At 58.4% G+C, this 17,986-nt stretch overlaps 4 protein-coding genes across 4 annotated transcripts; all 4 read right to left on the bottom strand.

Moving 5' to 3' along the window:
• Positions 1-924: 924 nt before the first annotated feature.
• Positions 925-2,118, bottom strand: LMXM_26_1540 (conserved hypothetical protein; the record flags this gene model as incomplete). Its single annotated transcript, XM_003876406.1, has 1 exon — positions 925-2,118. The coding sequence occupies one exon, from the start codon at positions 2,116-2,118 to the stop codon at positions 925-927; it is 1,194 nt and encodes a 397-aa protein (XP_003876455.1).
• A 1,825-nt stretch (positions 2,119-3,943) lies between these two features.
• Positions 3,944-4,603, bottom strand: LMXM_26_1530 (conserved hypothetical protein; the record flags this gene model as incomplete). Its single annotated transcript, XM_003876405.1, has 1 exon — positions 3,944-4,603. The coding sequence occupies one exon, from the start codon at positions 4,601-4,603 to the stop codon at positions 3,944-3,946; it is 660 nt and encodes a 219-aa protein (XP_003876454.1).
• Positions 4,604-5,428: 825 nt separating this feature from the next.
• LMXM_26_1520 (conserved hypothetical protein) lies at positions 5,429-6,634 on the bottom strand (the record flags this gene model as incomplete). Its single annotated transcript, XM_003876404.1, has 1 exon — positions 5,429-6,634. The coding sequence occupies one exon, from the start codon at positions 6,632-6,634 to the stop codon at positions 5,429-5,431; it is 1,206 nt and encodes a 401-aa protein (XP_003876453.1).
• Positions 6,635-8,561: 1,927 nt separating this feature from the next.
• Positions 8,562-13,388, bottom strand: LMXM_26_1510 (hypothetical protein, unknown function; the record flags this gene model as incomplete). The annotated part of the gene is made up of 1 exon (XM_003876403.1): positions 8,562-13,388. The coding sequence occupies one exon, from the start codon at positions 13,386-13,388 to the stop codon at positions 8,562-8,564; it is 4,827 nt and encodes a 1,608-aa protein (XP_003876452.1).
• Between the last annotated feature and the right edge of the window lie 4,598 nt (positions 13,389-17,986).

Genomic DNA, 17,986 nt, shown 5'->3' with positions numbered 1-17,986 from the left:
GCCACCGCCATCACCCAAGGAAAAACAGGCAAGCAAACACGCAAAGAGAAGGAAGGAAAAGAGGAGGGGGGGGGGGAGGTGGTGGAGGGGGCGCAGAGGGAGTGGACGCGTCCGAGGGGGGTGGGTGGGTGGGGGAGGGAGGGGACACGAGGGCTCACAAAAGACCTGCTACACGCACCTCCTTTCCATGTTCCATGTCTGTTGGGAGCACTGAAGCCCACTGGGCGCGGCTGACCAAAGGGAGGGAGGAGAGGGGTCCAGGGCGTCATGAAACCAGAGGGGGAGGGGGGGAAGAGGAGGTGCACTGCACAAAGGCACACACCACACTCTACACGTGGTCGCTCATGAACGGGTCAACACAGCGACCAAGAACAGGACAATGTGCATCCGCGCGTGTGTGTGTATCAAACAGTTAGGGGTGCCTTCCTCTTTCTCGACCTTCTTAGCGCGCACGCAAACGAATGTAAGCGCAGAGACGCCCGGGCTAGCGGGGTTTGGCTACCGTACGCGCAGTGGCAGTGTCCACTGTAACAAAAACAAAAGAAAAGAGAGCGCGAGAGGACAGGCGGGTGCAGAACGCGCACGGTGGTGGGTCGAGAAAGTGGTGTGTGGTGGTGACTGCGTCAGTGCCATCATGTGTGACAGTCAGCCACACAAGATGCGCAAACGAAAACCAAAACAAAACGGAGATCTTTGTGACGAATGTATGTGTGCGTGTGACGTAACATACAGGTAAAGAGGAAGAGGCAGAGGAGAGTGGGGATGCTCTGCGTGTCAGAGACAGTGCGAACGTCCTGGTGTGCGTTGTGAAAGCGAGACAAGGGGCGAGGGCATGCCTCTCCCGTCACGAGTCCTCTACGCAAAGAAAACAGCTCAGTAGCGCAAACACCCACGCACGCAGACACACATAACCTCTGCTTCACCTCAGGCGTACACCGATCCTGTATTCGCTTTCAGTTTCTCCCGCATTGCGGTCTGCCACTCGCCAAAGGCGCCCTCGCGCACCACAGTACCGAGCCGTGGGTGCTGGTCTACCACTCGCGTCACCCCGTACATCTCCACGTCTGCCAGGTCGGGGCTGCTGCCACCGTGAAACACCTTGCCATGTTGGCGGCGCTGCAGAAACGTTTGCAGCTCAGCCCGCAGCCACTCCTCCGCTGCACCGAAGCGCACCGTCGCCGCGAGTGCCTTGCGCGACGCCTCCGACAGCATCCACAGTCCATTCGAGTCCGTGCTCGCCGGGGCCCCTGTCGGTGCGGCGGCGTCCGGGCCGTCAGCGCACTCCATCTTTGCAATAAGCTTCGGCTGGATCTTGTAGCGCGAGAGCACCGATAGTGCGGCGCTGCCAGCGACGCGGTAGAAGAAGTTCTGGTAGCTGCTCGGTGTCACATACGTGTACGTGTCGTAGGCATCGCGGAAGGAGTTGTTCGTGATGGCAAAGGAGGCGCCGTGGAAGTGGTTCGTGATCCAGTCCCGGGTTGCGCTGATGTGCGGATTGGCAATATCCGCCGCGTACTTCAGCGGCCCGGAAAGCTGAGACACAATCTCCGCGGAGTCCACCAAATACACGCCATTGCTATCTATGGCTGCTGCCTCGGCGCCGCCGCTGTTGCGCTTTGCCAAAGGGGCCAAGTACAGCTGCGGAGCAAGCTGATACCGACGGTCTGGCAGTCCTTTACCGCTCAGCGGATCAACGTGCACCTCTTCATATGGGACGTCGTGGTACTGCAGTACAGCCTCCACCTTGGCACAGTACGGACAGCCGAGGAGGCGGTAGAAGATGAGCTTCATATCTGACGAGGAGGCTGTGTAAGCTCGCCGCCCAGGCGGCTGCGCGGCCGCAGTCTCCTGCGAAGCCTGCGTTGTCAGCTCGCGAAGGTTCGTGTACCGGTCCTTTTGTGCATGGAAGGTCCACGGCAGGTGTGACGGTGCCAGAGCCTCCTTCAGCCGCGTTGCGTTCTGCAGTCCATTGAACTCCTTCGCCGAGAGCTCCTTCGTCGCCTCACTCGTCCCCGCTGCTGCGTCTGGGTTTCTGGCGCGCTGATAGCACATAAAAGCCGCCGCCCCTACGCCGAGCGTGACGGCAGAGGTGGTGGCCGCCTTTGCCAGGAATCGCATACGTTAGGGAAACACAACAAAGGGCGCGAAAACCCCTTCCCCCCTGATGAGGAAACAAAGCGGGAACACAACCAACACGCGTGCGCAAGGTTGTGCGAGCGATAATGAAGTGCGGGAGAGAGAGAAAGTTTCTGAACGTGTGCCTATCTGAAGCCCCCCTCCCCCTCTCTCGGTGTGTGTGTCTGTGTGTGCGTGCTGCAGTGGGTGAACGGCTGGGTATGATGGCTCTTCGAGTCGTAGCCCCGTAGATGGGGAGAGGAAAGGAGAGGAGCGCCTTCTGCTAATAGTGATAATAATAAAGCGAGAAGCAGTAAAAGGCTGAATCCACCGGTGCCGTACGGAACAGCTTCAGCTGTTGTTCGTCTGTCACCGGACCCTCCCTCCCTCTGCCTGCTGATGGTCGCCCCGTGCTTCACAAGCACCAGTTGTTGCTGCTGCTGCGGCTGCTACTGTAGTTGTTTCAGCCAGTAACAATGATGCAATGATCGTTGGCGACGGCTCAGTGATATTGTGGCTGGAAAGGTGTTTTGGTGTCGCTCGCGCGTAGAGAAGGACACCGAAGAAAGGTAGAGAATTGCATTGAAAGGGGTCCGAAAGAAGGGGTGGGGTGGGGTGGCGGGGACAGAGAGGGAGTGGATGGGGCGAAAAACATGAGTGCTTGGAAGCTGAGGGAGGAGGTGGGGGGGGCATTCGGAGAGAGAGAGACATGTACAGAGCTTCGCGTATGCATGCGTGCACTTGCATCTCGGCATCGATAGACGGAAAACAGAGAGACAGACCTGTGGCGCGACACGCATGTCTACCCGATGCGGGCGCCATTCTCAAAGACAAAGAAGGGAAAAGTAAGAAGGCGCTGGACTCTGCACGCCAACAGGGCGAGCAAGGATGTTTTCAAGCCTACACGCTCACGACACCGATGCCACGATGCAACGACACGCTCCGAGTCTTTCTCTCTTGTTACGCGCACGCCGCGGCTTTCGGTTCTCCCTGCGTTTCCGTCTGTCTCCAGACCTCCTGTGCGGGCAAGGTGCGGTGTGGTATTTCCGTTATTATTTTGTGTTCTGGAGGGGGATGGGTGACCGGGTGGAGCAACAGTGCACAAACAACCAAACAAGGGGAAGCAAAATGGGGAAAGGACGGGGTGGTGGGAGGGGATGGGGGCACCGACAGGGAACACACACAGAAGGGGGGGGGGACACTTCCCATCCCGCAACCAAAGCAAGCAAGCGACATCAACAACGGAAGCAAAGACACGCACATTGTCCAGTTACTCCTTTGTAGCAAGACACGCTTCCATCAGGGAAGAAGTCGTTCACCGGAGAGAGAGAGGGGTGGGGGGGGGTTGTGGCGGCGTCTGTGTATGTGTGTGTGTGTGTGTGGGTGTGAGCCACTTCCCTCTGCCCCTTCTCTACCCCCTCTCCCTCTCCCTCTCTCATTCCACTTTGCCTTTCGCAACGCCTTCGTCTCACAGACAGACACACACACACACGTCAGTGTGCAGCTTACTTACGTGCGTTATATGTCGCTGCATCGTGGTGCGTGTGCGTATGTGCGCGTGGCTGTGCTGTGGAAGTGGTGGACGGCCAAAGAGGCCGCATAATGGCACAGGGAAGGGAGCGCTAACAAGAGCGACAGGGAGAGAGCGAGAGCGATTACCATGTCACGCGTACTGGCCCTCCTCGTCGACAAGGCGGGGATCAAGCACCCGCACACCCACACACACACACAGACACACAAATCCAGAGAACGCGGCGTTATTCGACTTGGCGTTTTCCCTCTTCTCTCTCGTCGTTCGAGTGGTGTTTTCGTTTTACTACCCACCACATCAGAACAGGCGAGCCACCTGCGTGGCGAGGCCGGCGACGTCCGGCAGCGGGTTCGTCGGATTCGACTGATGTACCTCCACCGCGCTGTGGGTGCCGAAGGGGGATATGTTCGGGCTGTTCTTGGCGTAGCTGACTTGAATGGCGCGGTTTGTAAGCATGCGGTAGCGGTTGTGCAGAGTGAAGATAGCCGTATCGGCTTCCTGCACGGTGGAGAGGGTGATGAAGGCGGCACCACGACTGCGGTTGCTGTTGTCCCGCAAGATGTGAATGTGCTCAACGTTTCCGTATGCGCTGAATAAGTTGCGCAGCCGCTCCTCAGTGCACTCAAACGGCAGCTGGCCTACAAAGAGCTTTGCCGCCGTTGAGCTCAGTTTCGGCTGCTGCTGCTGTTGTATGCTGTGCGGCATTCCGTTCAGGGTCCCATACTCGTGATGGTGCTGCCCAGGCAGCATCACGCTGCTGGCGGATCCATTGTTCGCACACCCTCTCGCGCGCATGCCACGCTGCATGCCGACTCCCTGCCTGCTGCTCACACCGCTGTCCTGGCTATACTGGTTGCTGTGACTGCGAGAATGCTGCATCTGCGGCTGCTGCGGGCCCGGGCCACTCGGTGCCCAAGGTTTCGCGTGCGCGCTCAGATTGGTGGTCGCTGTGTCCATAGTTTTGTATCGATGCCCCTCCCTCCTCCTGTGTGTAGCTACTGAGGCAAACCTCTACAAAACGAGAGGGGGAGCGAAATAATTAAGGAGGTGAGGCGGGAAAGGGTGAAGGTTATGGTGCTAAGAACTACCGTGTGGCGAGCGAATGCGCCCCCTCAACACACACACACACACACAGAGGCCGAGGGCAGACGCAAGAGATAACACGCAGCGGATGCGGGAGTCGAGTCGGTGCGTGTTCGTGTACGGATGTTGATGTGCTTCTGCGTGTATCGTGTGCCTACTTTCTGAAGGTGATACTGTGCATGCGTGTGTGCCCACATGCCGTCGATCATGAGCAGCCAGAGAGACCGAATGGGAAAACAAAAGTCAGAGAGGGGGACCGGAAAGGAGAGAGAAAGGTGCCATGTATGTGTGCATAGACGGTCATGCACCTGCGCGTTGCGTGACACCACGAGAGAAAGAGAGGCGTGCGCACACACAGGCAGAGGAGACGAGCAGGTGATTGTTGCCACGCCAGCCCAAACACAACTACAGAACAGCAGAGATGGAGAGAGCTAACGTGGGAAGGGGGTCGGGAACACGCACTGTCAAAGTGCAGACCCCCCTCCCCTCCCCAGAGAAGCACTTAGGCGTAGGCGGATAGCATGACGGCACCTCGGCTTCCTTTGTTTCTGTGGCGTGCCGCCGCCACCACCACCGCCTCTCGCTCTAGCGCTTATACTACGGAACAGCCATGCTTGCTTTCGGTTCGCCTTTTACTGCGAGACGACACGTTCCCATAAAACGTTCCTTTGCGGTCTCCGCATGCACGCATGCACGCACTCACAGGGGCTGGTCTACATGAATTTCCTTCAAAAAGTTCTTCACAAGCTCCACGGTCTCGTGGGGCTTGTCGAAGTACACCGTGTGCGTCGCATGCGGAATGGAGTGCTGCCGGAGGTCCACGGCGTAGCGCTCCCATAGCTGCTGATACTGCAGGTCGCCTCCCACTGGGCTGGCATCTCCGAGCACCGACAACACTGGAACCGTGCCAACCGTGGGATACTCCAGCGCTAGCCGGTGCCGCCTCTGCTTCTGTTCCTGTGAATCACGCGTGCCACCCGAGCCCTTTCCGCCTGCGGCTGGCTTGTAGTATGAGTCAGGTAGGAAAAGCTCCCCAGAGCGGATGGAGTGCTCAAGCACGGGCACGTTGCACTTCCAACTCGCAACGCGTCGCGTGGGATCGTTGGGGTCGCGTTGAAGTGCCAAGTTCGTCGTACACAGTCCCCGCACGCGGATATCGTGCATGCCACAGCGGTAGAACTCTTCGTGTCCACTCCGGAGGTCAGAGATTGCGCTCAGATTCACAACCTTCATATGCTCGATGATGCCGATGAGCTCACCGGTCAGCTTCGCCGTCATGTTTGAGCGCACGATAGGCGGTAAGTCGAGACTTACGAGCCCTTTCACGTCAAGAGACGGTTGAGCAGAAGCGGAGACATTGTTCGACGGCGATGTCGCTGTAGTGGACGATAATTCCGGCCTTTGAATTTTTCCGGTGTTCGCTAGAGAAGGGAGGTAGCGGTCCATGAGGTATTGCGTCCATGTAATGCTGCCCATGCTATGGCCAATCGCTACGACGCGCGGACAACCCACGTCGCCGTGGCTGTGATCGCTGCTGTCGCGCATCCACGCCTCTGAGACACGAGACACTGTGCGTGGAAAGTCGTGTTCCAGGTAGTGGCTGAGATCCTCCACGAGGTTCTCCGAGCTGTGTGTTGAGGTGTGCGGCGACAGACCGTGGTTGCGCGCGTCGAGCGTGGTGATGTGGAACGGCAGCGTCACCGACGTCTGGTCGTTTGATTCCAGCACAGCGCGGTTGTGCGCGTCGATGGCGTTGCGCAGGATGACAACGAAAGAGTTCATGGCGCCGCTGTGGGCCAAGAAGCCATGCATCACCACAAAAAAGATCGGCACCGCTTTCCTCACAAAGCCCGGCAGGAGGACCTTAGAGGGGGTCTGAACCGCATGCAGCGGAACGGCTGCCATGACTTGAGGCAGCGGATAACGTTCGCGACGGCGGAGAGGGCGAGGGGCAGATAAGAGATGAAGGCGACACAGCAGGGCTTGAGGCTGAGGACCCTGTGCCTTTCCGTGTGTGAGCTTGCAGCAGGGATGGGGTGCGGCGCGTTGGCACCAGGCACGCACAGGCACATACCACGGCGCCACTTGTCGCAGTGAGTCTGTGAAGGTACGAGAGCAGACATGTACGCCCCAAACAGGGACGAGAGGAAGACAGAGGAAACGAGCGTTACCAAGGAAGGGAGGGAGCGGGAAGAGAGAGAGAGAGAGAGCAACCGGTAGGCAGAGAGGGGATACAAGCAAACACCTGCGCTGAGCTGACGACACACTCACACTCTCGCCCATCCACTCAAAAGCGTACATGGCTCTCCCATGAGCACCCCTACATCGACTGATGAGTAGTGAAGGCGCTTCGCGCCTCCTGCCGTCAACGCATCCTCGTCCGACCCTACTGCCTTACTCCCCCCCCCTCTGCAATGGGGTTGGGGGCAGCGACCCACCTTTTTCTGTAAAGAGCGGGAAAGACGTTAGAGGGTGCCATTGTGGATGGGCGTAGGAGGAGGTTGAGGGAGGCGGTTCGCTGGCACCGCGCAGATGTATCTGCGGCGCCTTCTCCCTTTTCGTCCTCTCCTCCTCCAGGTGGTGTTGAGGTTTGTTGAACGCTCCCGCCTCAGCCGTCCGCTTCTCTCACCCATGTATGTGCCGCTTGTGCGCGAGAAAGTTGCGTGTGCTCACACCCTGAGAAAACAGGCAAAGAACTTCAGTCATCAGGTCTTCTGGGTCAGAGCGGGTGAGCAATGACACACACACACACAATAACAATAAGAAGAGGAAGAACAGGGGTGAGCCCATAGACCGAGTGCTGAGAAACTAAAACGGAAGCAAAGCGAAGCGTGTAGCGAGAGACACAACCTCCCCTCCCTTCTTTCCCTCTTTGCTCCCTCCTCACTCCCCGGCGAGAGCACTGTGCGATGGGCGCACGTCTCGCACGAGATGAGGGGGGTAGGTGGGTGGGACGGGAGCGATGAAGCACTTGCCCCTCCCCTCCAAAAGAGGATGACTCGAGCATGTGCATGATATGCTTCTGCACGAGATACAAGATGCAGCCAACGGGGGAGGTGTACGAAATGAAGCCGGGAAAAAAAGAGAGAAAGAGAGGCATGGTGAGGGAAAGCGAAGGTGCGACGCTACGCTCACGCAACCCCACGCCCCCCTCCCCTCTCGTTGGTTCCCCACCCGTGTATGCAAGAGTAGTTGTAGATTTGGCCGTACATGGCACTTCTCGAGAGGGTCGGGGAGGGGAAGGGGACAGCTACCAACACACACAAAAAAAAACGGCCTTAGAGCGCATGCACAAGCACACCTGTACAGACCCTTCACCAAACATGATCGTCGAAGGATACAAGGCAAACCATCCAACACACCCACACAACAGAGGGGATATGCACTAGAAACTGTGCAGAGGAGGGAGAAGGGGTGAGAGAGAGAGGAGACCCGCTCGTCTCCGTGTACATGGATAGAGACCCGCATCGACCGTAAAACGCGGAGGCATAAGATGGAAAAGTGCCGTAGGGAACGGCGCGGAACAAAAATGCCAAACAACAAGAAAGACGATCACGCAAAGACACGCGCAGACGCCTATACACATACGTTTAGATACATATACATATACATACATATATATTGCACATCACTTAACCTGGAAGGCCATGCACACAGCCAAGGCACACATCGCGGCAATATGCGAGGGGGGGGGCGGGAGACGCGTGCTTATGCGGCTGCACCGACTGCGATGTAAGTCCATCACACACACATTGGGAGAGGTGCGCAGAGGCAGCGAGCGCACCTTCAACTGTATTTCCTTTGCCTTTTTCTTTTGGCTTCTCATCCTGCTTCACTGTTCACTGGGCTCACTGAGGGAAAAGGATGACTTCGTCCCCGTGGGGCTCGCCGCCGGCTTGTTGGACGCCACCGCTAGCGTCAGAGGCGACACGAGGCCCATGTCCATGCCGGCGTTGGAAGACGTCGGTACTGGCGTCGCCAAAGACATCACACTCGACGCCAGGCCATTGCCAAGCAACTCAAACGAGTACTCGTCCTCATTCAACGATGGCCCGTCGCAGCCAAGTAATGAGATGATGGGCACAGCCGCCTTGCTCATCGCACGCTCCGCGTCATCCAGGAGAGTCTCGACGTCGCGATAGCGCTGATAGCGTGGGATGGAGATACGGAGAGGTGAGCCTGTGCCACCACCCCCCTTTCCACCATTCTTGTGACACCGACCGCTGCCGCCTGTGAGCGTGCCGCGTTTGTGGAAGAGCATCCCGCCGTTGGCACGACAACTCTGGCCGTACCCCTCACCACCACCGGCGCCCATACCAGCTGCCCGTTCGACAAGACGACTCAGTGAGCCTCGGATGGGACCCGCGCGTGCGTTGACCTTGCAGTCGGCGGTTTGGTGGGTGCCTTTATCGTCGTTGTTATGGACGCTGTAGAGGGAGGGCTGCATGGGAGCCGAGGCACACGTCTGCAGCTGACGTGGTGTCTGCTGTTGCTGAGGTAAGAGCCCCCGTGGCGAGCTGGAACTGAGGGACTGCGCGGCGGAGTGCATACCCGACTCGCCGCTATCGGGATGCACCGGAGTTGGGTGGGTATCAGTCCCAGTGGCTCTGAATGGCGCCGCGGCACGCGCGACTGCCGGTGTCCACCACAGCTGCTGCAGATCCGTCCCGGCCATTGATTCATCTGTTACTCGGCTCGCGGGCATGCGGCTCATTGCCTTTGGTGTCCCTAGTTCGTAGCTCAAGGATGTGGCCGCGTTTTCTTCTTGAGCAAGCGGCAGCACGGGCTGAAACACGTTCCTCGTACCCTCGCGGGGCCTTGCGCTGACGTTGTCCTTCAGGCTCACCATCCGTGGCAGCGGTGGGGTCGCCACTGCCGCCACCAAATCGTTGGCGCCGCCTATGGCCCAAGGAGGGGTGGCGCAGGGGGAGGAGGAGGTGCGACGTAGCTCCGCGGCTGCCGAAATCTCCGACCCAGGGATCTGATAGGAGTGGTTCCGCGTCAGCGAAAGACGGGACAACATCGCCGGTGCCGGTGGTGGTGATCGACGCACAGACGACGTCTCAGCCATAGGTGTGATCGACGCCGTAGCAACACCGTCGTTAGCGACGCGCATCGGCTCTGCGGCCATCCGCAGTGCCGATATGCGCTCACGGGCTCCATCGGGTGACTCGCTGGAGTTTCCTGATAACACCGCCGCTTTCTTCGCCAGTGAGGAGGCGGCTGTGCCCGCAGTGTTGAAGGGAAAAGTCGTCGACACCCTTCCAGCGGGAATCCGCCGCATCCACCCGGACACAAATCCAACCGTGGGGTGGGGCGCGGGGACAGAGGATGGCATGGGCGTCGGGGGTGACACAGTCGGGGTGACCATCGCCGCCGGCTCGGCTATTTCCTCGCCCAGTAAGCTCGGTACAGCATCCGCGCCGCCGAGCAAGGCACCCGTCTCCGCCTGAGCAGCAAGACCACCGACGTCTTGCACAGACTGCAGAAAAGTAAACCGCTCCGCACGCAATGCTTCCATCGGCGCCCCGACAGCGACACCGCTGTCGGCAATGCTGAAGACACCACTGCCGAGAACGTGGTAATGGGCTGTACTACTGTCATTGTGTCGCAGCATCACTGTTCGGTCACCGCTGAGTTGCCTTGCAGCGTTGTCACTGCTTACCGCGGGCAACCACGCCGTCACACCGGCCTCTACACAACCCAGCAGGTTCGGGGTGCTGCCTGCAGAGAAGATGACCCCCTCCACGCTCGGCCCACTGGAGCGCTGCGTGAGGCTGTACCCGCGCATTGGTGTGGCAAGCGAGCGCTCAGTGTGAAGGGCAGAGCAGAGCAAGGCAGGCAGGGTTGTGGCGCTGGAGCCACCGGCGTCCCGCAGAGAGTCTTCAGCCGTTGCCCACAAGTAGCCAGGGCTTGGCAGCCCCCTGCGCCGCTTGGTGGGGCTGGACAGAACGGCAGCGAAGGAGCCATGTGTAAGTAAATGACTGCCAGTCTCCGCGGCTTCGTCAGCCCCGCTTGCTGCTGACACGGATACGGGAAAGCGCATCTGCGCCGGCCTTGCTCCCCGCGCTACCCGCGCTCCCGCAGGTTTCGTAGAGCTCATCCTACTTCGTCTCCCTCGCTGCATCTGCAGTTCCGAGAAGTGCGTCGGGGGCGCGGCAAGCCCTGCTGCCGGGCTCTGGTCGCGTGAGCGCAACGTTTGCGTACCACTACCCAGGTATAGAGACATCTCCTCTCTGTGCATGTGCGGCACCATCAGCGAGGAGCCACACGGGCTTGTGGTGCAGTTCGTGGGGCTGGGTTGCGTGCCGCAGTCGGCGCTCATCGCACCCGAGACTACTGAGCGCGAGGGCGGGGGCGGGGGTTGCTGCGACGCGAACGACCTGCCCGTTAGGTGCCAGTTCCCTGGGTCACTCGCACACGGCTTGAGCGGTGTTGGCGTTGAGTTGTCCTGCGCTGCTTTCCACGGACCTGTCAAAACACCCCCCAGCGCCATGCCGTGGGCAAGCGTCTGCAGGATTTGGTCTTCCGACATCGCCGAGCTTTGCCGCATGGAGATGGCGCTGGTGTGGAGACTGCTATGCTCCGCAGTCTTACTTCGCGGGTCGAACGCGGTGGCGGCGTTGTCGACACAGAAGGAGGTGGCTGAGGTCACGGTGAAGTTGCGGAGGCTCTGCTGCGGTAGAGCAGAGAGCGAGTTCGAGGACCCGTTCTCAGTGACGTTTGCTTCCTCGCGCTTGGATTGACGAGAAGGCGCCTGCTGCTCCTGCTGTCGCGATGAGGTGACAGAGCTGTCATCGAGGTTCTTGCGCCGCGCTGCTGCGATGGAGTTCGACAGGTGCTGCGCGGCTGGCGTGACGACAGGTGCGGTGGGTGTAAGCGGAGGTTGGTCTGCGTTGCCCTCGTCCCCTTGGTCGTGGAGTTGTGAAAGGGGCTGCTGCGACTCGTCGCCGACTGACTTGGTGAGCGTGTTGAGTGTTGTCCGAAGCGGAAACGCAGTGTCGGATCGTGGGAAGGCGATCAGCGACGCGGTGCTGCCAACCATGAGCATCGGCAGCATGAGAGAGGTGGCCGTTTCCACCGGGCTTCGAACGGATACCCCCAGGATGGTGCTTGCCACCACAGCACCGCCTGGGCGAATGGGCATTGGCGGATGCAGTGATGGGGCCATCTCTTGTCGAGGCACACACATCCTGGAGAGAGACGCGCTGCGTTGGAGCGCGTGGTGCGAATCAACCGACTGTAGTGAGCAATGGGAGCTGGAGGGATTGGGGGCACTGCCAGACTCCATCGTGGTGAGTGTGGTTGCCGTCGTCGCCTCTGTTGACGTAGGGGTGTGGGTATTGCCGTCCAGTGACTCGATCTGCTTCTGCGAGAGCGATGCCACCAAAGACGAGGGGGCGTCGTCCATCGGTTTCCCAGCACTCCGTGTAACAAACTTTTCGAGGGAGACAGGCGAGGTATCGCCTTGGCCGCTGCAGCAGCAGCAGCAGCTGTGTCTCTCTGACTGCACCGCTGATGTGTCACACAACCGCTTGCGTCTCCGGCCGCTCCCCTTTGATGATTGTTGCAAGCCAGCGATGCTCTGTCGGTTGGGCGACATGACGGCAGACACAGAGATAGGCGAACACCCGTTCGCGCCCGTATCGGCTGTTTGCGCATTGGTGGTCACCAGCGAAGCCTCGCCACCACACACAGACGATACGGCCGTTAAGCGGCCTGTCGACGTGTCCATGATGGGCAGAGTTATCTCGTGCAAGTCCGGCTCCGAAGCCTCACTCGTGTTGCACCATTGCGTCTCAGCTGTGGAGTGTGGCGCTGAGGACGCCGACGATGCAGCAGACCAGGTCTGCACCCTGTCGCTTCCACCCAGCCCCGGCGAATCCGTGTTGGTGTAGCAGTGACGATGACGGCGTGAGTGCAGAAGGTTGTCCATATCATCACATGGGTTGTATGCGCCCTCTGGCGATAGAGGAGGCGTCGCCGGTAACTCAAACACATCCGTAGCCGTCGCTGTCGGCGAATTGTCCGGTACGAAGTGCACACGCTGCGAGGATACTGATGCCATTGCACTTTGAGGGGCGTCCTTGTCGTCTGCGCCGGCTGTAGTGGATGAGTGGAGGGCTTCTGCTGCACACAGCACGTCACCATCTCGTTGAAACGGTTCCGGCGTTGTTTGGCGAGTCCACGCAACACGACCGCAGAAGGGAACGGCGACTGCTGCTGCGTTGCTGCCGCGGCTTTTCAGTCCACCTCCAGTGCTGTTGTTGCCACCATTGTAGCTCAGGTGCCTCGCAGCACCCGATTCGCTCCGCGTAAGGGGCTGCAACGACGCGTTCACGAAAGCCATATCGACTTTACTTCTGTCGTCGTCTTGCCTGCTCAGCGCAACACTGTCTTTGCCGTTGCTGTGGCCAACGGTGGGCCGTGGCGCTGCATGTGCGACGGCCACGACTGCTGCGGTAGCGGCCGTTAAAGCATGCGCTGCGCATCCTCCACTCTGCGAGACGTCGTCTGTTTCGGGCATGCTTCCCCTCAGCAGCAGTGCCGAAGGGAATCGTGTGCGTGGCACTTCGCTGACCTCATACACACACGGCATCCCGGTACTACCAGCGACTGCTGGGCTCGCCGAGACCACAGGTGGGTCGTCACCATCCATGACGAACCAGGGGCGGAGACGCTGCCAAAAAAAAGGACAAGACCGGCAGAGAACCTTCCCCCTACGAAAACACACACAAACACGAAAATCGAAAAACAAAACAAAGGAGCAGAAGCCCGAGCTAGCACGACGGCAGAGTTCGTATATCCGTGCCGGGTGACGCCACCCGTGCTGCCGAGGCGTATCGGCGAGAGAGCACGGAGCGAAGCCAGCAAAGAAGGGGGGGGGATAGCGAAAAGAAAGCGAGGCGAAAATTACGGAACGGGCCGCCCGAGTAACGGTGGAGAGGCACGACAGACTGATGATTGAAAAGAGGAATAGTGGAGCGTGGGTTATAGGAGGATGAGAGATGGCGTGTAGATACGCGCAGGTGTGTGCGTGTGTGTGTGTGATGGAGATGAGCGAGAAGGCAGTGCGCGACCAGAAGAGGATGGAGGAGGGGTGGTGGTGGACACAGAGAGGGAGGGAGAGAAGGCGGATGGGTATATATTTATGCATGTATTTATGTGTATAGGTGGCGACTCACTCCCTCACACACACACACAAGCATAGAAAAAAGAACACAAGCAAAACTGAGCAGTTGCGCACAGAGATGTTAGCAGAGGGAGGGGGGGGCCAGGCACCAGCACCACCGATGTAAACCAGACAGAAGATCACACGAGGAAGAGGGGGAGGGGGAACCAAAAGGAAAAAAGGCGAGGGAGCAGAAACACACCAGAAGCGGGGTGGGGAAGGAGGGAGGGAGACGGGGATGATGATGGTGGGTGGTGGATGTTGGAAGCAGGGGGTCGTACGAGACACACAGCAGAAAAAGAAATGCTGCACTTCGACACTGGAGAGCACGGCAAAATAAAAAAAGCAAAAAAAACCACGACACACCGGCTCAGCAAGATGGGCTCTCACCCCCTCCCCCACCTGCCTGCCTGCCTGCCTGCCTGCCTGCCTGCCTGCCTGCCTGCCTGCCTGCCTGCCGGTATGCGAAAAAAAAAAATAAAGAGCAGAAGAGGACGAAGAAGCACGCCGTACGTTCACAGACACACACCGACACACAAACAAAAATTTCTTTCGATGATCAAGGAGTTACGTCGTCCGCCTCCGCCGTTTTTCGTCGTGCGTTTTCGCTTGTGCTTGCCGCTGAGTGATGTACGCAGGATCGAAGAAACCGGGGCAGCACGCCCTACAGGGCGGGAGAGGGTGGGGAAGGGTGGTGGTGGTGATGATGCACGAGCGGTGAGGCTTACAAGGATGTACACGATGCCTCTCTTCTCCTTCGATTTTTTCTATGTTCTTATTTTCGTTTGTGCTTCGATTACTTTACCGCTCCTGTGCGTCCCCACCCTTTCCGTGTGGCACTGCGTGTATGGGTGAGTGTGTCGGCGCTTTTCGTTTTTCCGTTTCCCTTTCCTGTGTGTGTGTGTGTGATCGCACGAGACTCAGGCGGCGAAGGGGAGGAGGACGGGAGGAGGGGAGAGGCAGGGAGAGTCGGGGCAGGCGATGGGGACGTTTCTATCGCTACGTGCATGTGTGCATGTATGTATCCGCCTGCCGTTTGGTGGTCCTGGCCGAAAGACAGGAAGATGGCGATGACGAGTACAGGAGGGAAGGGGCGGGGGAGGGGCGAGAGTGAAGCACGAATCATGGGTGCAGGGGAAGGAAGCGTACGCAAGATGCATGCATGTTTGTGTGCACGTGCGTGCACGTGGAAGGTGAGCGGTGGCAGAGAAAAAGGTGAAGAGGGATGCGTTAAGGGGAGGCAAGGTGAGCTGATGCATATGTGCACATCACGAGCTCACAGAAAGTGCGGGAGTGGTGGAGAAACTACCAGCGTCGCGCTGGAGTTGAGGAGAGAAAGGTGATGCCATACACACACGAACACGCGCGCCCACAAACAGACAAGGCGGGAAGCGTGCGCGCACACCAGAGGGAGGGGGGGGAGAGGAGGCACAACTAAGAGAGCCAGTGAAGGTGTCAGCTGGAACACCCGCAGCACAAGCGCTAGCCGTTTCTCCTCCCTTTCCCTCCCCTCTGTATCTTTTTCCATTATAATCATATCGCAATGTCGCCATATCCGTCCATTTTTTTTACGGGAATCGCTGGCGACTGCGCAAGTCTACATTTCTTTCCCTCTCGACAAGGGCGCATAAGCTTCCCCTTGACGGTTGCTTGCACTGTTGTTGTATACCATCGAGGCGAGCAACCAGTATCACCGCTGCCTTGAACACGTACTCTGACCATCGCAGAAATGGGCACACACACACACACACACGCACACAGAGGGTAGAAGACAGAAAAAAAGGCGTCTGTGTACGCCGTGGTTGAATTCGGGGGACGAGCTGGGGGTGAGGTGGGGGCCGAGGAAGAAGGTGATTGAGAGCTGAGGAGGCAAAAAGGAAGAAGAGCTGACAACAACATGGGCCATAATAATACGCACTGCAGCTGATGTACCGGCCAGTCACCCAAAGCAAAACAAGAGTACGAAGAAAGAGCCCACACGTACACATGGACACTATAGCGGGAGACGGAGAAGTACGATAGGGGTGGTGGGGAGAGGGCGAAGATGCCGACATCAACAAGATCCAGTGACATCATCCCATCGAGGAAAGAAGAAGAACAAATTAAAAAAAAACGTCCCCAAAACATCCAGCGGCCAGAGAGGGCGATAGGGAGGGAGGGGGCGCGGTACATGGGTGATCCAGCACAGATGAAGGGGATGCGTGTGTGCAGCCGCCACCAGCCATGGCTGAAAGCCCCTCCTTCCCCTGTTTCCACAAAAGTCCAGCGTTTACTTCCACCTGGACCCCACGAGCCGAAGAAGAGGACAAAACACAAGAGGGCAGAGATGGACACACACACACGTGGAACAAGGGTGCAGAGGTAAGAATAACAAGAGAGGGTGTTTCAGCGGGAAGCAGGATGGGAAGGTACCCCCTAACGTGGCGGCGAAGGACGACCATAATCCGAACGGAAACAAAGGATGACGAACAGCAGTGCTGTCGTTTTTCCCGTTTTTTTCGTTTCCACGTGTCCGTTCCCGCGCGGTATAACGTGCGCTAGGCTCCACTCTACCGGGTCTGTCACAGGCACCCCATCGCGTGGTGCAACGCAGCCGTTGACACGCATCACAGCAGTGCGCCGGCCCAGCCATCTGTGGACGGCCCCTGACCCAAAACTCTACCCGCCCACCCGCTCCGCGGGTCGACTCAGCCTCCCCAGCAGTAGGCAGTGTGGGGTCCGGGTGAGGTGCGTTGGAACCACGCTGGCACCTCACCCATCGCATGGATGGCACAGGCATGGTCACGGCTGCGGGCCGCACCGACGCTACGCCGTCCAGGGATTGACCGCCGGCATCCGTGCCAACGCATCGCACTGACCTCTCCACACCGTAGGTGCCCTGGCCGTGTCACCACCAGGAGTGGTTCGACACTGGATGGCACGAGGAAGTGAGGGGTGGGGTGGGGGCTGGTGGGCTTCCCCCTCCCACCCACAGGATGGGCGCTGGCCCCTGCGACACCACGCACTGAGCCCCCCCTTTCCATCGTGAGGGAAACAGGAGAATGAGGAAAAAAACACACACAACCAACAAAAACACGAAAAGAGGTTCGCTGGAACAAGGGGGAGGGTCAACAAGATGGCGCAGACAACGGAGAGAGCCCAACGGGCAGTGGGCACACGCGCCTACACACACACACACACAAAACAAAACAAAAAACGGAAAAAGATGTCGGCGATGGTGATGGGTTGGTGGTGGTGGCCTGCGGGGCGGCGGGCTAAGCAGATACACAGAATGTCGCAAACACAGGAAGCGCGGGTGCCGAAGATAAGAAGGACATGAAGTTAGAGAGAAGGCAGGAAAAAGGAAAGATGAGGCGAAAAGGAAAAGTCGGATGCCAAAGGTGTGTGTGTGTGTTTGGGGGGGGGGGAGAATGAATACAACGAGAACAATCATCACAAGCCGACAAGATCCACCAACGACGAGCCTCACCCTCCTCACACGCACACCATCGTGTCAGATGAACGTCGCCGAAAAAACCACACACAAACCCAGGCCCTACGACGCCAGAAGAACTGTATGGGGAGGTGGCGGAGGAGGGGGTCGTTTCACATGCCGAAGGAAAAAAGAAAAGAAAGGAGGTATGATGACGCAACATTGACACGTTTGTGTGCCCCTTACAGGTGCAGTAAAACGTGTGTGTGTAGCTCATTCAATGTTGAGTCCGCAACCAGAGGATACATCTTGTTCACCATTGTTTCTTCCTTTTTTTGTTTTGGTTTACAATGCGCGCATGCTCGACTACAGCTCCTTCTCTGCTTATGTGTCTGTCCACGCACGTACCTGCGCGGAGCAGTATGAGCGCTGCTGCTGCTGCAGTGTTCGATGCGGTAATGATCAGGCAAAGACAGATGGGGCGCCACAGCCACATTTCCCGGTCTACACACGCACACACACACACAGATACCTAGTTACACGTATGTATGTGCGTGTGTGCGTGTGTATGTGGCAGCCAAGCAGAACGGGTAAAGCCAGAAAGGAAAAAAGAAGAACAGGGACGAATGGAATACATAGACACGATACAGCAACGCACGCCTCAATTAAAAAG

Source organism: Leishmania mexicana, chromosome 26 (genome assembly GCF_000234665.1).
Source record: "Leishmania mexicana MHOM/GT/2001/U1103 complete genome, chromosome 26".
Taxonomy (NCBI): Eukaryota; Euglenozoa; class Kinetoplastea; order Trypanosomatida; family Trypanosomatidae; genus Leishmania; species Leishmania mexicana.
This window is presented reverse-complemented; position numbering and strand designations above follow the sequence as displayed.